The sequence below is a fragment of the Equus przewalskii genome, chromosome 1 (genome assembly GCF_037783145.1).
Source record: "Equus przewalskii isolate Varuska chromosome 1, EquPr2, whole genome shotgun sequence".
In the NCBI taxonomy this organism is placed as follows: Eukaryota; Metazoa; Chordata; class Mammalia; order Perissodactyla; family Equidae; genus Equus; species Equus przewalskii.
Window position 1 is genome coordinate 123,218,623 of NC_091831.1, and position 17,873 is coordinate 123,236,495.

Here is a 17,873-nt window from a genome sequence, read left to right on the forward strand (position 1 = left end):
AAACAGATAACGAATCTTGATTTTTATGGCCTATGAAATGCCACCACTCCTGCCATCCTTGTCTGAGGAGAGAGGACTCTGACCCTTCTAATCTAAGGAGGGGACATGCTCTTTGGTTGTGAACTCCGTGGTGGGTGGATAACATGGGGCTCTGTTTCTGCCCGAAGTCTGCCTGTCCCCTCCACTGACACCTCATTTTCCCTTCCTGCCGCCCAGGTTTTCCAGAGCACCCCTGTCCGTAAGTCATAGCCAGTATTTCATTTGTAGCACTGACCTTATGGGGAGACCCCCAAAATTTAATGAGCTGCTTCTGCAAGGGTAATGTGACTTTTACAGCCTGTTGAGGGGTGAGGGGAGATTTGCATAATGTTCCAAGGGGGATTAGGTGGCGGGGGTTGCCATGGCAACCTCCTGGGGATGAATTGAGAATTCTCCCTCCTGGCAGGAGTTGGCCAGTGGAGTCTGGGAAGGTTGGGGAGGGGGCAGGGGGTTATCTGAGGGGAGGGAGGGCTGGAAGGGTGGCTGAGCCAGGGATGAATGGGCAGTGCTGGGGGAAGGTGTAATCTGAAAAGGCTTTCCCTGTTCTGTCTACACAAGCAAGCTCTTTGAGAGCCGTTCCCTGGAGTGGGGGTGGGAGGCGAGCAGAGTTTAATGTGTTTGGGAACCAAGAAATTAAAGTGAACAAATATTTAAAGATTATTGGATCTTGTTAACAGGAAGCCCAGTAGATGGAAACTGAGAGTCTGAAAAATGAAAGTGTTAGAATCTTAGAGCCAAGGAGGAACTTGGCTGTCATCTAGGCCCAGGTCCCTCCCATGAGTGGTGTTTACCCGTTTCCCTGTTGGGTTGCCACTGAATGCTTCCGAGGGTGGGACACTCACTTGCACACGGCACCTAATTCAGAGCTCTGGTTATTGTACTGGACCTGAATCTGCCTCTGCCGTGTAACGGAAACTGAGGCCAAAGTGCAGGACGTACCTGGGCCTGGAGTGCAGGTCTCGAGGCTTGGCGTTGCCAGCTCTTTCCGGGGTCAGTGGCCTAGATGCTTCCTCTTCCCCCACCTCCGCCACTCCCCCCTTCCTCTCTCAGCCCCACCATTCCCAATTCCCTTACTCCCTAGACTCTTGGCGGGAAATGTCTGAGATTTCTTGGGGGGACCAGAGAAAGGGAAGGCTTAATTCCTTTCAAGGAAGTGTGTGGAAGGGTCACGCCACAGCCTCAGCTTCCAGACTCCCTTGCCTTTCACGGGGCCTAGCTGGGTAAGGGCGAGTGCATTGTCCCCTGCCTGCCATCCTTACCCTGTGTGAAGGGCGTAGGGGCGAGTGTGTGGAATGTCCATCACAGCTGGCCCCAGCCAGCATCCCATTCCCTCCAGGAGACAGATCCTCAGGGTCACGCCAGGGCTGGGCCTTTTCTTGTACCTTCCGGCATAAAGAATTCAGCAGGCTTCCTTGGAAGCATAAATATTTGATGGTGTCGTAGTTATATATAATTTGATCAATATGTCAGTGCTAAAAGGGCCTTTAAGGAGGCTCACCTCTCACTGACTGAGCTGTGATGGAAACCTCCCCAGCCCCGCCAGGAGCAGGGGTTATTATCTCCCTCGGCTGCTAAGTGGACCATTTATTTGTCCCCTTCTTAAAGACACTATGGTGCTGCTTTCCCCGAGAGCCGGTAAGGGGACGAGGTGGGCCTGGGAACCCCATGCAGGCTTTTGCTGGAGGTCCCTGTCCCTGGACTTCCCTCCCATGAGCAATAAAATACCCGCTTGCTTTGTTTCAGTGCTCTCCGAGTTTGGTCTGAGGAGAAACTGCCTGGCAAGGAATTTCATCTTGTAGTGCAATAATTGAGGGCCTATCAATTTAGAATTGCCTAGGAAATGCAATGGGATATTTTAAGTTGAAATTGCCTGGACACATTGTTCCGGAATCTTCCAATATTTGATTGCTGGGAGATGGTGGCGCCCGGCTGCTGGAGCCTCCTCCTTCTGCACAGCCCCCAGCGTCTCCCTGTGCCCCTGTGATTTTAATTCAAGATGAAGCAGACTCTCTGAATACCCTAGCACTTGAGTCAGAGAACCAGGTAAAACCTGATTAAAATTCAAGAATCCTAGAGCGCCTGAGTCTCCACCCAAACACGTGGTTCTAGAGGAGTCACCTGAGGCCCAGCCAGCAGGACGTCTTTCCAGAGGTCACATGGCCTGGCGGGGACAGAGCTGGGTCGAGCACCACCATTTCTTCATGACTTTGGGGTGTGGCTCGTGTTTCACATAGGCAGGCCTCCTTCCCTCGTCTCATTTCTCTCACTGACATCCACACATGAGTCTCTAGGTTCACAACACACGGCTCTTTCCAAGACCATGCCCTGATTGTCCCAGGAAGAAATCCTTGTTGTAGACGTGAAACTAGGAGCCTAGTAGCGGCCCCTTGACTATCTCACAGATGTGGAATTGCTGTTACTTCCCACTAAACAAAATGGCGTGAAGAGCCCTTGCTTGGCCGTCTTTACTGTGCCGCCACTCTTGTCTTGTGAATCACAGAACCCGGACAGTAGGTGCTTGACACTTACAGATAGGACATCCCCACTCTGGCCTGCTCTGACGGTTGTGTGCACTTTTGCTAATGGACACATTTGAATGGTTTGTGCTATGAAGACTGATCCTCAGGACTGAGCCCCAGCCTGCCCTGGCCAGCCCACCACCCTACGTCCACCCACATCTCAAGGTGGCTTGCCTCTTCTCTGCTTGTCGTTGACGCTCGTGCCATGCTCTGTTTCGCTGAGCTTTATGGAGGAAATAATATGTCACAGAGCAATTCAGGAATGTTTAGCATTCTTAAAACTCTAAATGATGACTCCTGGATCTCATGTTATATCCAGTCCGTCCCTCCATTTTGCAGACAACAAAACGGAAGACCAGGAGGGAAGTGCTCTGCCCAAAGCCACACAGCCAGATGGAGGCAGAGCTGGGAGTAGAAGCCAGGGCATTGCTGTGTGACTTTGGGTCATAACATGCTCTTTAAAGTGGCAGATTTCTCCCTCTCCTTGTTTTTGTTTGGCTGAGGTTAAAATGGAGTGTGCATTCTCAAGAGCTGACGGCAGCGTAAAACCAAGTAGTGGAGAGACCGTCTGGTGGAAGTGGCTGTCAACTGCGTCTTGAGCAGTCAGCTGAATTTTTTAAAAAGGCCAACAAGTGGCTGAGTGCTGAAGGCCAGGAGCAGGAGGTTGCTGGGGGTGAGGACCGAGAGCAGATTCCATCTCCCTTAATTCAGTGTCCTGGGTCAGAGGCCCAAGGATGGTAAGTTGCAGCAAATGTGAGTGCCAGAATGTTTTTAGAGAAATACCCTTTTTGGAATGCTCAAGTACCCTCGGTTTACAGCAAGATGTTTGGAGGTCCTACTTTAATGAGGAGATGATCATGCAAATGGGAGCTACTAAGGAACGTTGAGCAGATTGCTCTTTGGGAAATTACACTTGCCCCCCTACTATCTTGTTTTCCGTCATTTATTTGCCTAACAATCTCGACAGAGACGCAGGGCAGATGTTACCCCCAGCGCCCAGTTGGGAGCGCAGATTCTGAATTTTGCAGAATCTCTCTGCACGTTTCTCTGAACTGCCTCTCTGTCTGTGTCTAGTAGATTAATTCCTTCCAAGGAACAATGTTTTTCCACCAGCAAAGCCGCCTTCTTTGAACCACACTTGAAAAGAAACTTTCAAAGGCAGCAACAGGCTCCCCAAACACCTTTTTTCCAAAGGAAGCCGCCTTCCTGCTGCCCGGCACCCCCTCCTCTCGGGTTTGTGTCTGAGGATCTGGCTCACAGGTGGTGGCTTTGTGCAACCGAGATGGAGGGAAGGATGGAGGTCAGCCTCCTGGACCACGGCTGCCTTATTGATAACCGTGCCCTGAATCGCCAAAAGGAGTTTTCCAATGTATGATCTAGTTCCAATTTGTGATTTGTGACTTGTCCCGATCGTCGAAGTCACACGTCTTGATTTTTTTTTTCTTCCTTTCTTGGAACTGATGTTTAGAGCTTGTTTGAGTTGGATCAAATGCTGTTTTAACAGCTGTTCTAATCGGAAATGCTGTCAATTATTAACCCTGACAGTAGTTTTTCTTTCAAAAATACTTCTAAGCTCTCTCAGAATGTCAAAATGTGGCTGTTTGGTAGGAAATTGTTTAGTGAAGTTGCTTAATTTCTGAGCATCAGTTTCCCCATCTGAAAAGTGGAGATTTTAGTACGCACCTCCCCTGTGGGTTTACTGAGAGCTCACGCATGTGAAATGCTTGGAACAGCTGGGTCGGCGGATGTTAGCCATTATTATTATTGTTGTTGTTAAGAGCGGTTCTGTCCGGTCAACTTCCTATTTCCAGGAGCTCCTCCCGCAATCACCACCCTCACAAAAATAAACATTAAAAAAAGACTTTAAGTGACCAGTTTTCCTGTTCCTTCTCTGACTCACCAGCGTGTCCTGAGCCTGTTCTCAGGGTTGGTGGCCAGCGTAGAGAGGGGTGGCACTCAGTCCCTGCTTCCACTTTTGAGGGGCGTGCTGCTCAGCAGCAGGCGATGGCTTGCCCCTGGGAGGGATGGGATTTGCATGCTCTCTCTGCCCCCACTTCCCCCCAGAAAAAAACCCAGATCCAAAGACAGGGAAGCCCTGGTTTACTATAAAAGCTCCTCGAGTGTAAACCCCTCTCCCCTCTACCCCTCCCCCCGCCATAACCCTGTCTCCTGGTATGCCCGAGTCCTTCCTGCCACTCACCAAGGCCTCTCTTCATTGGGTTTAGGCCCCAGGAGGGAGCCTGAATGTGAATACCCAGGTCTCCAGAATGTTCCATAGCCATGTGGAGCCTTCTGATGGCCCTCAGTTGATGTTTCTGGTCTTGGGAGGTGGTGAAGGAGGCAGGAACTGCTTTCAGTGGGGTGGAAGGGTGGGACTGAGGGAACTCGCTCTGAGCCACCCACGGGGCTTCTGAGCAGCCCAGCCCCTGGCCCCCTGGTGGCCTGCATGCCAGGCCTTGAACCAGGCATGCCTGCATGGAATCCTGGCAGATCCCTTTTCCTCACAACCAGAGGATGCTGGGCTCCGGACCAGGCCTGCGGGAAGAGCCCACCTAGGAGAAGCCTGTGGCCACGGTTGCTGCAGGGTGTGGGGAAGGGAAAGGTCGCTACTTTTCACTTTTTCCCTTTGACTACCAAGACCCTGACACTTGACCTATTTGCTAGAGGAAGTAGCAACAGCTGGGAACCCTTTTGTAACCCTCTACCCCAGAGATGGTGAGAACTGTAGTTGCTAAGTAGGCTGGAGTGACCGGGAAGGTGCGGGGCCTGCCACCTGCCCTCCCAGCTGTGGGGAGGGGCCAGCAGCCAGGGGCCCACCGAGTTGGCTGTGGTCGGTCTGGCTTGACCACACCACCTCGCTCTATTGGCGAAGCTTGGACTGATGCCCACCCCACCTCCCAGTTGTCTGTCCATACTCGGTTCGCCACGGCCCCTCCCACGATGCTGCCCCGATGGCGGCAGGCCCAGATCTGTGCCCAGGGGGACACTGCGTTATGAAGAGTCAAAAAATAGATGCAGGGAAGTTGGTGGGATTCTTTTGGCTAAACATTTTTTTGACCACCTACTATGTGCCAGGCTCTGCTGAGGTGAGAGGCCTTGAACCAATGTGCTTCCCTGAGCAGTGAAGCTGGTTTATTTAGTTTATTTCTGGTTTTTGTTTTTAATATATCTTTCTATTATTTGGCACATAAACATGTGACAGTTGAGTGACCGCGTTGTTCTCTGCAGGTTTGGACTAGGATGCAAACTAGCTGATTGTTTCTAGAACTGCTGCCATATACAACCCTGACTCTTATATTTCATTCCCCTTCCCCACTATTGATCAATTTGGGGGAGGAAAAAATGAACAGAAATGAGAAAGGACCCTATTTTGGAGTAGAACTCTTCCCCCTTACCTAGAGGAGTAATTTATACAATAATTAATCTTCCCTGGTTTCTTACAGTATGAATGGCGGGCTAGTGGGTGGAGGCCCGGGGAGCTGCTGAGAGCCCTGCACTGCACACACCAGCCCACACAACGAAGAATTATCTGGCCCCAAATGTCAGTAGCACTGAGGCTGACAAACCTGGATGTACTGTGTCCTTGCTGGAGCATCCCCAAGATGTGTGCATGTGGCTCTCAGCCTGGGGTGATTGTCCCCTCCCTCCTGGGAGTTTGGAAGTGTTGGGGGTACGAGGGACAGTCTTTCACACAAAGAATTGTCCCAAGTGCCTGTGGTCGGAGAAACTGGCCCTATTCCTAGGGGTGCGGAGTGTTCCAGGAGGGGGAAGCTGCCCCCATCCCCACCCAGCAGTCCCTGATGTAGTGGACAGGCCGTCTGTGTTGGAGCCCGCCACTGCTGCCTGCAGCCCCGGGACGTCAGGCCGCAAAAGTCCATCAGATTCCTAGTCGATGGCCTGTCTTCTTCACAAACCAGAGGCGTCCTCATCAGTGGCTTGTGGTTGGAGGGATGTGGGGGTACGGGCCTTAGGAGTTCTCCTGAGGTCCAGGGTCTGTTGGTAAGCCTTCAGACAGCATGGTTTTTATTTTAAGGGCACAGGGATTTCTCATCCAGAATCATTTGACATGCAGATGATCACAGGTTTTTTAAGGCTGTTGTCATGGTTTTGTCTCTGAAAGATTGCTGTGTGCTGATGAGAGCATTGAAGCCAGCTCTGGGACCTCGGTCCCGGCGGCCACAGATTCAGAATGAGATAAGAAAAGCAATTCTGAGCCTTGTCTATCAGTGGTTCTAGGCCTTATTGTCTGGACTCAGTTAACCGTTTAGCACGACTCTTTTTTTCTTTTCTCTTTTTTTAGCCCCTCTTAGTCTGAGATCCTGGGGTTCACATAGGACATGAGTGGCAAAAACAGTTGGTGTTTCTCTAAATGTGATCTTTTCTGGGGTGTTAGGGGGTGAGGCGGAGAGCTGATCTGCTTTTCTACGATCAACATATGTGAAGGGCTAGGGATCCAGTGAGTTATCTCCTGAGCAGCTTCTTAGAGGAGGCCGTGCTTTACCCTAAAAACTGAAGCATTAGTGGTGGCGTTCAGGTGGGGTTGCACATGGCTGGGGGTGGGATTGGTCTGGTTGGGGGAGGCAGCAGAGACAAGGGGGGGCGAGGGAGACCCTCTGTGCCAGTTATCACTGCCTGTGCAGCTGGCCCCAGCTGCGTCCTGTCCTGTTTGTCTCAGCGCCTGTCTTGCTGTTGCCATCGGGCGCCACTGGGCACCTCACTGCGTTTCACTGTTGTAGTAGGTTTTACTGGGGTGTGCGGTGTGGGGGTTCTTGTTTTGCTTCGTTTTTAATTAGGGCTTCCGTCCAGAGGAGGCAAACTGTATTCTGAACCAAACATCTAGACCACCTCCGATAGGAAATTGGAGCTCCGCAAAATGTAGGCAGCTTGGCTGGGGGGCGGATTGGAAGAGATTTTTGGATGCTGTGGGTTTAACGAGGCCCCCTGGGACGACGCCGACTGAGGGTGGACAGGATGGAGCCGGTCATAGAGTCTGTGGTCTGGGGCGAGTTTGCACTCCCACCCGTCAGGCATTTCGGCCACCTGATCTATGTGCCTGAGCTTCACGCAGCCTCTCTTCTTTTGCAGACAGAGATTGCGAAGAGACTGAACACAATTTTAGCACAGATCATGCCTTTCCTGTCGCAAGAGGTAAGGCCTTTTACTGTGTCCTCCTTTTCTTTCCAAAGCAGCCCAGCGGCTGACCGGGTCCCACTGAGCCCACTCCTGTCCATTCCTACTGCCTGAGGTTGACAACCTGGAGATTTGCAGAGCCTTCTCCAGCACACCAGAGGGACCATTTGCTTGTTCTTCTGGTAGAACTGGGTCTCTGCTGCGCAGACCAGGGAGGAGGGTCCTGGCCTGTGACGGGGCTAGCAGCAGACAGTGGGAGCCTCTGTGCCCGCTATGCCCCATCAAGCCAGCATTCCCAGCCTCACTTTCCCTGTGCCCCAACTTCCACACCTGAAAACATCTAGGAGCAAGGAAGCCTGGCCAGTCAGTGCCAAGGGCCAGAACCTCTAAGGGGACCCCAGTCCCCAGGACAGTGTCCTCGCCAGAGGCATGACCAGTCAGTCACATCACCTTCTCAGCACTTTCCAAGGGGCCCCCATCTGAGGCAGGGCTGGGCTAATGGGCGACATGAAAGAAGTGTCTCCAGGGAGGCTCCTTGTGCAGGGCAGACAGCTGGGCCAACTGAGGGGCCTGTTTCTGCCCAGTGCTCACTCCAGCTGGGCCAGGCCCTGCCCTCCACATCCCCTCTGTGGCTCAGGCCGCCTCAGCTGCCTCCTGGAGTCCTGGGTCTCTGAGTCAGAGTAATGACCAGTAAATGATGGAATTCATGTAAAAACAGAATAGAGTGATGTCCTCACAGCTTACAGCCCAGTGGGCAGAGAGCTGTACACAAAACAGATGCTACCTCAAAGCTGAAGGCAATGAATGCACCAGAAAGAAATTTTTTTAAATAGACTTTATTTTTCAGAGTAATTTTAGGTTCACAGGAAAATTGAGTGGAAAGTGCAGGGATTTCCTACAGCCTCCCCTCCTAACAACATCCTGCACCAGAGTGGGCCATTTGTTACAGTTGCTGAACCCACACTGACACTCGTTATCGCCTGAAGTCCACAGTTTATATTAGGGTCCGCCTTGCCACTTTTTCTCTCTCTTTCTAATCTGTCTGGGCACATACTTTTTTGTTTGCTTACTCTCTACTTAGATAGATAGAGATGAGTATATACAGATACACATACTTTTCTTCTGAACCACTCGAATGTCACTTGCAGACATCCTCACAACCCACCCCTCACCACTCTCGCCATGTCTCCTAAAACGGGCGGCTCTCCCACGTGACTCCAGTGTTGTTAGCGCATTCAGAAAGCTCATCCTCAGTCAGGAGTGTCCTCTGATCCTCAGCTCATATTCAGATGCATGGAAGGAAGCTTTTTTGTATGTGTGATAGAGGAAGGCGCTTGACTAATAGCTGTCTTTTGGCTCATTTATATTTTAATTCAAAGGAAGTTTTGATTACAAAAGGAATGCATGCTTATTGCAAAGGGCTTAAAGAAGAAAGTAAAAATGCCCCGTCCCCATCCCACTCGTGTCCTGCTCTGGTTGGGTGACCCTCTTGGCCCCCTTTTGCCTTCTCTGGGGGCTCTGACTGCCTACCCCGAGCGGCACTCCCTGTGCCTCCCCGGGGAGGGCGGCGTCCTCTGACCCTCGCACTGTTCCCTCCAGCACCAGCAGCAGGTGGCGCAGGCGGTGGAACGTGCCAAGCAGGTCACCATGACGGAGCTGAACGCCATCATCGGGGTACGTGGACTCCCCAGTCTGCCTTTCACCGTGTGTATAGCCCTTTTATTCCTCTCATTTACCACAACCAGAGATCGACCCTGACCTTAGCTGGCCTCAAAGAATGGCGGCCCCAGGGTCCCCGCTTCCCCGAACATCTCATGGGCTTGGGACCATTTGGGGCTCTCTCCCCCTTGGCTCCCCAAGCGCCTCTCGGTCCCCTAATTAAAGGGGTGCCCGACATGCCTCAAATCCAACTCTAAACTCATCAGCAGTGTCCTCCCCCAGCTTTTGGCATCCCCACAATTGAGAGTGGTCCTTGGGATCACCTTGGAGGTCATGCTAACTGACCAGGGTACTGGCCTCCTCGCGCCTCCCTGGGCGCCTGTCTGCTGTGTCCCCTCCCTGGCAAAGGTCTGCCCTTCTTTGGCCACCTGGGTTCAGAACGGTCTCTGCTGTACTGTTGATGTGAAACGTGCTGTGGAATCGGGTTTGGGCCTTGCTGTCCCATGCACTGAGCTGCCTGGCTGAGCATTCGTCACAGGTCTTCCTGACCTTCTAGAAGCCCCGTCTCATCCCGGCACAGGGAGAAATATCCAGGAGTGCTTTGTGAGGCCCTCTTCGGTCCGACCCTCAGGGAAGGCAGGAGGCCGATCTCTCCCCTCCAGCATCCCTACCTGGCTTGCATCTCCAGTGCGTTTCTTGAGCTCACATAGCTTCTTTCTCCTGCTTGCTGCCTTGGTGGGAGGCTGAGGATATTTAAGATAAGCATCTGGGGAAAAACAGTTTTTTCATGTGGCTTTGGGCAAGACTCTTAGCCTCGGAGTATACCTGTCCTTATTCTGTCCCTAAAATGAAGGAATCACTGCTTCCCATCCACAGACAGCGGGGTCACGGTCCCCCAGGGGGGCTTGCAGACAATAGAGATTCCAGGGCACTCGCCCCAGTGTTCTTTCCATAGGTCTGGGGGTGAGACTGGGAATCTGTGTTTCTGAAGTTTTCCAGATCCTTCTGAAGGGTAATCAGGCTGGGGAAGCAGTGGACTGATTGTCTGAGGCCCCTTCAGCCCTGACATTCTGAGACCCTGGCTGGTCTTCAGTCCTTTTTTTGTTCTTATGTGAGGTCATTATTTCAAGGTGGAACTGAAGGCCCAGAATGTTCTGCTTGGTGAGCTAAGTGATGTGTTCTAGTTGTGTTCTACCTGTGTGACCTCGGGCAGGTCCCGTCTCTTCCTCGGGCCTCAGTTTCTGCATCTGTTAAAGGAGAGGTTGGACCAGCTCATCTCTTTGGGCCAGGAAGGCTGGGAGGCTGGGTTCGGAGTGACAGTGATGCTGGTGGATTCCGACCCCCATCACACCCTGGGACCCGTGATGGGTACGTGGTTCTGTGCTCTGGTTTAAGCCCTGTGGCAGCTGCTGGGGGGAGGGGGGAGAGGGGAGGCATGAAAGCATTCACCTGGTCTGAATCCTGGCAATGCTGGGGGAGGACCAGACCCTCACCTCCTGTGTGGGAGGAGCAGAGAGGAGTCTGGAAAGGGAAACATGAGTAAGTGGTCAGTGTTTTTAGCCACTGAGCTGGGAAGCATGATATTATGGTTCCCCCATTGGGTAATAAGTTTGAAGTCTCCTCGGAGATCATCTAGCCCAGGGTCCTTCGGGCTCATCACTGTGAAATTTGGGGCCAGATCCTTTGTTGTGGGGCTGTCCTGTGCGTGGTGAGATGTTCAGCGCAGCCCTGTCCTCTTTCCACTGAATGCCAGTAGCACCCCCCACGCACACTTATGACACTCAAAAACGTCTCCAGACACCGTCAGATGCCCTAGAGGGGGTGAAATGGCCCCTAGTGGAGAACCACTGAGCTAGCTGTTGCCCTTGTTTTACGGAGAGGGGAAGTGGCTCATGGACTGTTACGTATACCAGGACCAAAGCCAGGCCAGACAGAGGTCAGGGGCTGACTTCCAGCCCCGGCTCTGCCCACACCCCCACCAGTCCAGCCGTAGTATGGGGCATGTGTCCTCGGCCTCGGTGACCAGTTCACAGCTTGGTGGCCCTGCTGATAGTGGCAGAAGGGACGCAGGATGGGAAGTGCGTGGTGAGTTCTGTCGTCTGGAATTTCTCCTCTTCTGGCTCCTCGTGCCCATCCCCTTGCAGGGGACTTCTGAATTTTCAGGCCGAGTCCTCCCATCCCGGCGGTGGCCACAGTGGGGTCCCTTCTCTCCCTCTGCGTCCCTCTTTGGAATTAAAATCCTCTTCTGAAAATAATTTGTCTTAAGCTCTAAGAAAAGAGAGAAACTGGGGGAGAAGCGCTGCCCGGATGTGCACCACTCCCCGTGAGTAGCACTTAGGGAGCTGCAAGTGAGGTCACGGCGGCTCGAGGAAGTATTGGAATTCAATCAAAGCCAACGAGTGGGGCCTGTGACCCCGGTTTTCAAGGTAATTGCTTCTCCGCTCTGAGTGAATGCCGCCATCGCCCTGTCATTAGGCGGGCAGCCATCCCATCGCCACGCCTGACGGAGCTGCAGCGGCGGGAGTGATGGACAGCTGAGGCTCCGCGCACCGCGGGCTGGCGCCACCGCCACCGTCACCACCACAACCACCGCCCTCCCGGCAGGGACGAGAGGGGAGCGGCTGCCGCTGAGCAGCCTCAGGGAAGTGACGTGGAGAAGGATGGCCAGTGCCAGAGGGCCCCAGGCTGGTCGTGAAAGGGCAAGAGTCTTGGCCCCAGCAGCAAAGGGCCGTGAAGAAAAGGTCCCAGGAGGCTCTTGGCAACTAGTGGCTGCCTCCATAGCGCTTTGGAGTTGCCACTATGGAGGGAGAAGTTGCCTGGTCCTCTGGTCTGGGAGTTCAAGAGTCACTTCGTTGCACCAGGCCTCAGTTTCCCCGTTTGTGACAAGATGGAGGGCCAGGCAGGTTCCATCTAATGTGCCCGCTTCAGTCAGCTGTTTCTGGCTCTCGGGTATGGAGTGGAAGGATTCTGAGGTCGTGTCTTGGCTGACCTCAGAGAGAGCTCAGTTGGGTGTATCTGGTGTGGGCCGGCCTGTGCCTAACGGCCCATTTATTGCATGGATTGGAGGATTTCTAGGGTCTCCCTCCTCGTGAGAAAGACCGGGATTCAGTGTCAGATTGGTGTGAGGAAAGAGAAGAGGGGCAGGTGGAGGGAGCCCAGCTGTGCTGGCCCAGCCCTGGTCCCCTGCGGGGCCACAGGAACCTCGAGTGTCCATCTAGGGAACAGGCCCAAAGTTTGTCCCTCTGCTAGCCAGGGCCTGGCGGGACCCGGTTACTGTAGACCCGTGACTGTGACGTGCTCTTTTTTCTTGGATCCAAATTATTGGGGAATCCTTAGAGGGTCAAAGTTCCTGAGCGTGAGGAGGGAAATTTTGACCCTTGGTCAGCAGCTTGCAGAAGGCATCCCCAGGCAGATGAAAGACCTTGTGAGCTGACCTATCAACCGTTTCCAGAACCCTCTTTTTACATTCCTCCATGCTGGCCCAAGGTCACTGAACCTTGTGGGTGGAGGGGCTCACCCTGCTTGCCCTCTGACAATTTGATCTGCACTCCCTTGGAAGTTATTATTGGAAGAGATGTTGTAAAGTGTTGACTCTTTTTTTTTTTTTTTTTAAGTCGGGGGTGAGGAGGAGGAAGAAGGAGGTTGTAGCTCGTCACAAACTACAAAGGGTATTTTGAAGCCATACCTGAGGTTCTTGCGTTCACTCCAGGATGTTGATGAGCTGGGCTCAGCTGATTGAATTTTGCATGAGGGACAAGGATGGCAGGCGAAGAGAGTGTGCGTTCTAAGGACTGCAGTTGTTTCCTTCAGCCAGGCCGCCGTGGTGGAGACGATGCTGAGTTTGAGTCCTGGCTTTGGTTGCTTCTGGCTTATCGGAGTCACTAGCCTCCCCGAGCCTGTCCTCGTCTCTGAAATGGGGATAACAAGGTTGTTGTGAGCTCTAAAAGCTGTCACAGAGCATGGAAGCACAATGCGCCCGCCAGCCACGTGAGCTGTGGGGCCCACCAGCCACGTGAAATAGAGGACCGAGTGGCAGTTGGGGGCAGGAAGTGTTCTTTTCATGCACTTAAGGTGGTGCTTCCTCTGGTGGGCGTCCTCAGTGGGTCTTGGCTCTGGGAATGCTTAGACAACTTCACTGAGTTGAACCCAAATTGTGAGCCTGAGAAGTGAAGCATTAGTCGGCTAGCAGAGGCAGAAAGCACGAGGTACATAATCCCATCACACAGACTGCCAGCAGGTCTGCCCTCAGCCTCTCCTGTAAGTGGCCAGACCTTCGGAGGCACACGTGTGGAGGACGGGGGCACGTATGCCCCACGGGACACATTCTTTGACATGCCTGTGTTCTGGCATAAAATATTAGAGGGACAACTGAGCAATCATTCCTGCACTTAGTTCTCGACTTGCAGCCCCTCTTTTGGTATTGGAGGTGGAGGGAGGGTTACTGACTTCCTTTCATGTCATGGATGGAGAAGGCCTGGTCTTGAAGGAATCCTGCAAGCCCCGGACAGGTGACTGCAAAGCAATGAGCTCAGGGCCCTTCTCCCAGTGTGGACTTGATTTCATTTCTCTCCAGTTGATAACACTGTCACCCTCCCACTCATGTGTCACCGTGTTTCAAGACATCATCCTCTGAAGTCAGGCATGTCACAGGGGATGGAAATGCAGCCTGCAGATGGCTGTGCCCTGCCTGTGGAGGGGCTGGGGCTGAAACATGGGGACAGCAAGGTGGGTGGCTCATTGCCAGCCGCCTCCCCCTGCCCTGCCGGTGGTGCAGGGTGGGGGCGGGGAACTTGGTTTCAGTCTATTGCAACCGAGACTTGTTAGCAGCCCCTCTGCCCGGCAAGCCCCGGCATCTGCTGTCACTCCCAGAGAGAAGCCTTGGAGCTTGACTTTTCCATGCCTGCTTCCTGGAGCCTGCTGGGTCACTGCCTCCTGAGCCTTCACACCACCCAAGGAGACCTCGGGGCAGTTTCTAGCTGTGTGGGGGAGGCTCTTGTACTTGAAGAGGAGAAGTATGTGGACGTTTCCTTTCCTCTGTTGCAAAGAAGACACTCCTGCTTGACACGCTCTGGCAGAAAACCACCCTCCCTTGGAAGCTCAGCAGCTTTGGAAGCCACTGTTTTCCAACAGCCTCTACAGCCTTTGTTCCAAGTTTCTGATGCTGGTTCACCGGTTCATCGGTTCACGTTCCGGGAAGCGGGACACCCGACTGACGCTCCTTGTCCCAACTCACTGTTCTGGCTGCATCCAAGCGGGCTTTAGAGAGGAGGCACAGAAATGGAGACGGATGGTTGCTTTTGGACAGAGCCCCCTGATGACTTGCTCCCCAGCATCCCCATATGTACCTTTCCAACATCTTCACCTACTCACCCGGCAGGTGTGTACTGAGCAATATGCTCGGTGCTGTTGAAGTGCTCGGATGGATAAGACAAGGTCCTGTCTTCCTGGGACTCCTGAGTTGCCCAGCAGCACATAAAGATGAAAGAAATGGTTGTATCTGCAGTCCATTCATCGTTTTTTGCTAGTGTTAACTGAGCTCCTCCTTTGCCTTGACGTGTGGTAATGCATGTGATCCTTACACAACCCCAGGAGGTGGGCTGCCTCTGATCCCCATTTTGCAGATCAGGAAACTGAGGCCCAGAGAGGTCAGCTGACTCATCTACGGTCTCATAGCTGATAAAGGATAGAGCTGGGTGCCCACCTTAGTCTGTCTGGCTCCAGAGTCTGAGCTGATGGAATTCTTAGAAGGGAGAGCCCCGTTCGGCCAGGATGATGGGGATGGCTTCCGGAGGGGGTGGCTGGGTAAGGCTGAGCCTGGAGGGCTGGGGACGGGGGCGACCCTTCCCTAGTAAAGTCAGGTCTCTCCACAGGCACACAGCTTAAATCAGCTCTTTCCTTAGAAACAGAATTGTTCATGGAAGGAGTTAACCTTGTGCCGGGCACAAAGCCGCTTCTTTGAACCGCCTCCCCTCCTTTTTCCCTTCTCTTCCTCCAGTCATCTTATTGGCCGTGCTCTATAAAAAGTGGGTTAAATCTCTCAGACTTTGCCTTCTAGGATACGAAATAGTTAACTCTGGCGGAATGAAAGTGCCTACCAGCAACTGGTCTAAAACCGCAGGCCCCCGGCAGAGACTCATTTTAAAATGGAGCCTCTTGATGAAGGTGGATTGTTCATCCACACCAGGGAATATTACGTGTCCATCAAGAAGGACGTGTTGATTTGTTCAGAAGCCTCTCAACTGAAACTCCAGTTGTATAGCAGTAAGGCTAACAGCCCCTTTGTGTAGAATTCACTTAAAATTTACAGATTCCTGTGAAAGAAAATCTAGACAAATTAATAGTGGAATCCTCTAGGGAGTGGGATTGAAGGGTAATTTTTTAGAAAACCTTTTAAATCTGTACTTAATTTTAGTATTTTCTGGCAATGAGCATGTATTCTTTTTGTAACAAAATATAAAAATTACATTTTCTTTGAAAAGAAGAGGTGCGGGGGTCGAGGTGGGAGCTCGTGCCCGAGAAGACCCCCGGCCCCTGACCAGGGTGGGCTGGATGTCTGCACTGGGCTCTGGTGGTGCCACTCCCGGGACCCCGGGCACTGTTTCTGCTCTGGCATCTCAGGCAGACCCGAGGTCAGGCCACACTGGGACCAGTGCCCACCGGCAGCTTCTGTAAACTGCCCAGCGACAGACGTCCCAGAGCTGCACTGACGGTCTTGAGCGACGGCCGTGGGTACCAGCCTTTCACCCAGAGCTGAGAAACAAGCCCTCCGGGGCCAGGAGTGTGGTGATGGCTGTGGCTGTCGTTAACTTTGGGGTGGGCTAGAGTGGCAGTGTGCAGTTTAGTTGGGACAGAGTGTGGCCGTTGACCCTGTCCTCGAACACTTACTGCTGCTTGGAGCCTCCCCTCCCTGCAGAGCCGTGGGCCTTTCCCATGTTCTGCTGTCTGTCAGCAGTGGCCAGAAAGCCCGTCCCCGTTGACCAGCCAGCTGAGGTCCCGTTGTCAAGAGTGAGATCTTGAAGCTTGTGAGATCTTTGCTCGGGGTCACCTCCCACCAACACTTCCTGCTTTGGGGGTCTCCTTAGGAGCATTCTTTGATGAGGTTGCTGGTTGACATGTGTGAGTCCGGATCCCACATACTAGTGGTGGGGCTTGGCTAGTTGCTGGCTGCCCGCTCCAGTCCCCTAAGCGTTAGTTTGCCGTCTGTGAAATGGGTATAACCCCTCCTTTGCCAGGTGGTTGGAAGGGTCACAGATAATGTTGGGAAAGTGCCCAGGCATTCACTTAGGCGCCCAGCACATGCTGGTTCCCTTCTCTTGCGCTAGTTGAGACGAAGGATGTGTAAGTGATACCAGCATCTCCAAGGCCTCAGTCACTGCTAAGGAATGTTTCAATCCCTAGGAAATATGTGACTGTGGTGTAACCTGGCTCACAGTGCCCGTGGTTCTTGGCACAGTCTTAGGAACGACAAAGGGCATTCCGTCGTGGCTGCCCCAGAGAGGACTAAAGCTGCCCAAGCCAGTCACCTGGGAGTGGGAAGGGGAAGGAGAAAGAAGCCCCCGAGGCTCGTGTGGGGTAGGAGGCCTGGGCATTTGGGGCAGGGGAACAGAATCTTTGACTGGGCCTGGGGCGAGGCAGGAGGATTGTTAGCAGTAGTTGCTATTCATGATAATACTGAGTTAATACATGTCAAGTTTTTGGAACAGTGGGGGGCGCGTTGTAAGCCCTGGGTAAGTGTTAGCTACTGTCACGATCACATGAGTAGTTGCTGTGTGTCCCAGCTGCCACACACATACGGATGTTATCGTACATACGATCTTACGGCCATCCTCTGAGGTAGGTGCTACTTCTCCCCTTTTACAGATAAGGAAATTTGAGGCCTAGAGAGTTGAAGTAAACTGACGAAGTCCACACAGCTAGTAAGTGCCAGAGCAGGGATTTGAATCCTGGTCTGTCTGGTTCCAAAGCCTCAACTCGTCTAGTTACCCTTCCTCTGCTCTGATGTCCAGTGACGCCAGTTCTTGCTCCACTGGTTCCGGGCTCCTCCTGCTCCGAGTTCTTTTCTGCTGTGGTCTGCCCTGGCTCTGGGAGGCAGGCGTGGAGTTCCTCAGAACTGAGTCCCGAGGAATTCTTTGTTGCCCAGAATTAAGGAGTCTTTCCCGGGGTGGGAGATGCTGGCTGCTCACATTTGAAGGCGAGGGAGCATGAGCAAACATGTGATGGCTTTGAGCTTAAAAATGGATCCCCTGCTGAGAGGGAGCCCCGAGGACGGCGTGGCTTTTAAGTGCATGCTTGATTTATCTTGGCTTGGAAACCTGTGCAGAGAGAGAAAGTCGTCCTGAAGCTGGGGCAGGGGGATGGGTGGAGTGTTCGAAACTGTAAATCTTGTATCTAAATTGCAGTCCGTTAACAGACTTCCTTCAGCAAGACAGCATGTGGACTGAGCTGGGGGCAGAGGTGTTAGGGGCGTTTTCCCCCTGCCTCCTGATGCAGGAGCGAGGGGGATGGCCTGGGGCCTCCGCTGCCCTC

The 17,873-nt window shown here is 53.0% G+C and overlaps 1 protein-coding gene across 21 annotated transcripts in view; it reads left to right on the forward strand.

Moving 5' to 3' along the window:
• Positions 1 to 17,873, forward strand: part of TLE3 (TLE family member 3, transcriptional corepressor) — a 49,782-nt gene that overhangs the window by 13,934 nt on the left and 17,975 nt on the right. For 11 of the 21 annotated variants that reach the window (XR_011540612.1, XM_070622142.1, XM_070622145.1 and 8 more), the window contains 2 exons: positions 7,644 to 7,706; positions 9,288 to 9,362. Coding sequence is in view for 20 of the 21 variants with exons in the window: in XM_070622142.1 (XP_070478243.1) it covers positions 7,644 to 7,706; positions 9,288 to 9,362 (138 nt within the window). In the remaining variant the exon portion in view is untranslated. Of the gene's footprint in view, positions 1 to 7,643; positions 7,707 to 9,287; positions 9,393 to 17,873 lie in introns of all 21 variants that reach the window. The other 10 variants (XM_070622073.1, XM_070622054.1, XM_070622093.1 and 7 more) reach the window with 1 other exon arrangement.